The sequence below is a fragment of the Micropterus salmoides genome, unplaced genomic scaffold, assembly GCF_014851395.1.
Source record: "Micropterus salmoides isolate LMB-PRFRI ecotype aquatic unplaced genomic scaffold, ASM1485139v1 Ms_hic_scaffold_4, whole genome shotgun sequence".
NCBI classification, from domain to species: domain Eukaryota; kingdom Metazoa; phylum Chordata; class Actinopteri; order Centrarchiformes; family Centrarchidae; genus Micropterus; species Micropterus salmoides.
In genome coordinates this window covers 11,839,156-11,844,321 of record NW_024043372.1, presented here as the reverse complement: position 1 = coordinate 11,844,321, position 5,166 = coordinate 11,839,156, and the positions used below count along the sequence as shown (strand labels likewise).

The window sequence follows — 5,166 nt, the reverse complement described above, 5'->3', positions numbered from 1 at the left end:
CATCTCATCCAAAGCTACAGGTATTAAACAAACATCGGTTATTTCACAACATATCTGGAAACATAACATTTTTATAAATATTACAGACAAAAATGCAATTCTTTCAACCAATCAAACTGCTACAGATGAAAGAACAGTCTCTCCTGTCTGCCATATATATTATTTAGCCATATAAAGACAGAATGACCCATGCATGACTCAGACTAGAAAAATTCAGTGCTCTTGGCTTCCTCTGCTGGCATGTGAGTATCAGTCATTCCAGCAGGCCTCACATAGTAGAAAGACTTGTGGCTTTCTCCTGAACAGGCTTCTCTTGCAGTACACACCTCAGCCTGCCATTCACCTTCCTGTTTGATGCAATTATGACAACAGGGCTTAGTGCTGCATAGAGTGACGAGAAGAATATACGCAGGTCAGAGATCAGCGAGGAAATCATGGTCTTCCTCACAGTGAGAGTGTACACCCAAAGCCCATTATCTACCCCAAAGAGGACCACATATAAGGTCACAAGTGCTATCACGGCTTTGGCAGCTCGTTGCTCGGCCCCACCCCTCCCCCTGCCGCCACCACTACTGCTGCTGCCACGGAGCCCCTTCACCTGCTGGCTGTGCTTGTAAAGGAAGACCAGGATGATTAGACTAGCTAGAGTCATAAGGGCCATGGGCACCACATCTCTGCCCACCTGGGCTGCCCCGATTGCCTCTTTGGCCAATTCTGAAGGAAAGTGAATGTAGCAGAATTCTAAATTGATGCTGTGGTTTATTAGACTTGAGTCATTCCGGACGCCGAGGGCGTAGAGTAAGGTTGCATAGCTCATGCCAGTGTTGAGGAGCCAGAGGAAGAGGAACACAAAGCCCAAATAGTGGGCTACCAAGGCACGGATAGAGGCCCAGCGTGATCCAGGAGGGGCAATACTCAGGCACTGGTAGGCACTTAGGATGAAGGTGAGCCAGATAGATAGGGAACGGGATGTTCTGTAGATATAAATCACAGCTTTGCAACTTAAGTCTCCAAAGATAATGGCCAGGCGAAGGGAGGCCAGGGTCTCCAGCAGGCAGCGAACAGCCACCACCAGGAAGTTGACGCAGGCCAGGTGCAGGACAATAGTATCAGCTGGCAGGAGCCGGTTCTCCTGGTACAGCAAGAGGAGGAATGCCAGGATGACAGTAATGTTACCCGGGACTCCCACAACAGTGAGGGACAGATAGAGCATCCCGCGGACAAACTGCACTGATGGCATACCTGTAGGAATAGAAAAGAGTACAGGTCAACTTTACCAATTAAATAAAGCAGGTATTGTTGATAATGTCTTTCTGAATGTTAAGTAATACCTAACATTCAAAATGATACCAGAAACATAATTTTATACGACTACCTGAGAACAGTTAAAGCTAACAAGGTCTGAAGTGGACTTTGTCTTTTATCTCTCTTTCCTGAAGTAGTCGAGTTGTTTGTGTTCTTATACTTGCAAACAGGTAACGGTTGGATCTGTTTTTCATGGTCCATTGACTTCTCTTCCCTCAGCCTCCAATTACTTGAGATCAATTCAGATGACTGCTTCAGTCCCCTCACTGGATTTCAGACTGACAGGATGACACAGAGAAAGCTGTGTTTGGATTCATTTACAGGGTGATCCAACAAGTGGACAGAGAAAATGGTGTTAATGAAGAGATAATATCTATTAAGGTCATGTTTAGGCTAAAAAAGTGTGGAGACCATTGAATACTTTTTCTTGTTAGTGATCCTATATTTAAATTTCCTTTTAAGACCCTTCACATTGTTCTTTTAATTTACATTTCTGCAAGCAAGAGACCTTGATTGTAAAGAGACCTTCTTGTGTTGGTTAGTCAAATACCAACACCACAGTGTCCTCCAGTGGAGAAAGTAGAAACAAAGTTAAAGCCAGAGGACATTCCACTCAGTCTGCATGATAAATCGCCCACAGTTTCATTCGTAGAGTGTGGCGTAGCATGCAATTTATGATTGTGTAATCCATCCAATGCAATAAAAGTTCTAAAAATGGAATTAAACCTAAACTGTGAGGATGTTGTAAGGGCAAACCAGTGTGGGTGGGGTGCATGATTTAACATGTCCCACAGCAGGGACTTGGTAATGAATATTAAGCCCATTTTTCATAAGTACATGATGAGAATTGTTCTTCACTAAAATTAAAAGAGAACATACTACAATGAGGCCATTAATGAGATGATGTGCAATAACCATTTTAAATGTATATTTCAAATAAGATGTTTTCAGGTTTTGGATGGTGTTGAGTTGATTTTTTAGGGTTTACACAAAACCGAGGTACCAAGTGACTTTATACTTTATACTTATAATTTACAGCATTTCAAAGATAAATATTGTACTTTTTACTCCTTCACAAGTAGATATAAGCATCAGCATATATATAAATAGCTTTTGTAATGTATGATGCTTTGTACCCAATATTATATAAAGCAGTTAAAATTAGCTTCACCTTAACCAACTGCACCAGTTAAGTGATACTAAAACATCAACAACAATAATCCAATGATATAATATAAACAGTAATAATCTAATACTCACAAGGACCAGTACATTTAAGTACATTTTTTAGTGTTACTTACATACTTTTGCTTACCATTTACAATACCATTTTTATTTCAGGACTAATGGAGTATTTACAGTGTGATATTGCTACTTTTACTTTTTGAGAGGATACAACTTTACAATTTAGGTACACTTCAAATGAAAATGTGTCTTGCAGCCATGTGAAACGTAGATAAAAAATACTTTAAGGTAAAACAAAATAGAAAACAACAAAACAGAGAGAAAGTCTGCAGTCAAATAAAATCTAAGGTCACTTTTGCTCTCCTCCCCTTAAATGCAAATAAAGAGTCTAAGGCCCATCAATATCAGACTGCTAAGCCAAAAGCCTCTTATACCACATTTTTGCTGTGGGACAGATTAACTGGCACAGTGAGGGGTGCACTGAATATTCCCTCTTCACCTCCCAAAGCTGTTGCCCTCACTAGCATACTTAAAGGGTGAAAGTTACATATCTCTGTAAACAACTAACTTAAATACTTGAGAAGCGACCTGATTTCAGATAATACAGCGCATAATGATGAGAGAACTCATAGAAGTGAATACATTTTTGAATACTAAGGCAGTGGCCATGTCAATTATGTATTAAACAGGATTGTTTTTATTTAGCAAAGTATCTTAAACAGAGATTTCAGCAGTATGAAAAGATTTGTCTCAGTTCAGTTCAGTTTATATTGTCAAAGTCTTTTAATATACATGCAAAACCAAAACAGGTAATATTTTATTCATAAATGTGTCCCCTAATCAGAAATATGATATGATGTGTCACATTTATTATTGCATGTATAGATTCCAAGATATTGTGCATATGGTTTTTGACATTATATTGTAGTATATTGTAGTATATAGATGTCAACTTACTGTCTATTGATATTATTGTAACATAATCAGTTCATGTTAAATTAAAATTGAATAAGTACAATGGGGGAAAACAATTTACATTATCTAATCTCATGTCATGAAGGGGGAGCCAGAATTTTAACCTTTAGTATGCTGTAACCAATACAGCATACTGTAGATGATGCAATCCCCTGAGAAGGACATGCTTGAACTTGCCATTTTAATTAGCTCTCTGAACATGTAAACATGTAAAAAACACACAGGTGATGCTTTATTCCAATGCCCACTTCCAGTAGAAAACACACATCTCAAACAACATTCTCTCAGCACACAAACCTGGTCTGAATTTTGCAACTGAGATATCAGTTATATGGAACTCAACAATAGGTTAGACATTTTAGACATTAGACATTTACAGTTTATGTAGATAGTGCTGGAAAACCTGGGTAAGATGTACAAAATTCTGTTGTAGCACATGTCAGTGCACGAACTTAAATGAATAGTGGCTGGTTGTCCCTATGCCTCCAATTAGTGCAAACATGCATTGTTATATGGCTAATTGTCTTGCTCCTTTGTGTCTTTTAACATGCTCCCAGAACACGAAGGAGGAAAACAGCACAAACTGAAGTACCAGCTGTGCATGTAAAAGCCTCTTGATGGCTCATTCAAGGCATCATCAGGCTGCTTTCGTATCAACAATAACCGCACACTGTTGTCTCATCAGGGGTTGTTTAACTCTATTTTTTAACTCCATGCGGAATTACCATTATAATATTCCAGGGGGTTGATGTGCAGTCTTTCTGTCTATAGAAATTGAAAAGTGGCATGTGGTATTTAAGTCCAAGAGAATACCACTAAAGTTTAGAATTAATTTATTCATATGTCCTAAAGCAGATCGGTTACTTAATATGATGATAAACAATTTCTTAACATTAAAGCCTAAAACTAATGTGGAAAGCTGTGTTGATGTACAGCCTGGAGAACCTTCATTCTTATCAAGAAATAAAGGTGATTTGCAGACTCATGCCACATTTGTTTCAAGTTTGATATAATGCTTGTGCTACTGTTTCTTTGTTCCAAACCAGACCATTTCTGGCTGCACTCATCTTTCCTAGGTATGTATTTATTTAGTCTTAAAACAATACTCACATTCTGTGCTCCCCGCTGCTTTGGGCACAGCAAAACAGCCACCGTGGCGCAGCACAAGCATTAGGATTCAAAGTGCTGTGGTGACGTTGTTACGTTGTATCTGAAAGGGCCTTTAAAGATTTCTTTCTAACATGTTTCCAATGGGAGTGAGGACTGTGGATTTTGTCCTCCATCACTTCCATTGGAAGAATGGTGGGAAGGGATCTCAGCCAGTACAAACGAATGATTACAGCAAGAAAAAACATGTTTCAGCATTCACAGACTTGAAAAATTGGGTTTATCCTTCGGTGCAGTTCTTGTCCTCTGAGACAAGAACTGCAAAGGGATGTTTTTGTGGGATGAACACTGCAATATTGGCCAATGATCTCGAGGGAGATCGAAGACTTATAAATTGTACTTACACAGGCTTTTACCCAGTTAACGAACAACAGGCTGCAACTTCAGGTGAGCATCATTTCACTGACATGATTATATTCAAGCTATTTAGTTGTATTAGTTTCTATCAAACTTGAGTTAACAGTCTTAAAGGATGTTTCTTGTGTGTTGTATATTCATAACAGATTTGATTCTCTGTCTTCTTTGCAAATTGTG

At 38.8% G+C, this 5,166-nt stretch overlaps 1 protein-coding gene across 1 annotated transcript; it reads right to left on the bottom strand.

Annotated features, from left to right (window-relative positions):
- Positions 1 to 268: 268 nt before the first annotated feature.
- On the bottom strand, positions 269 to 1,255 carry LOC119886808 (olfactory receptor class A-like protein 1). The gene has a single exon (XM_038697758.1). The coding sequence runs from the start codon at positions 1,238 to 1,240 to the stop codon at positions 269 to 271; it is 972 nt and encodes a 323-aa protein (XP_038553686.1). The 5' UTR covers positions 1,241 to 1,255.
- Positions 1,256 to 5,166: the final 3,911 nt, after the last annotated feature.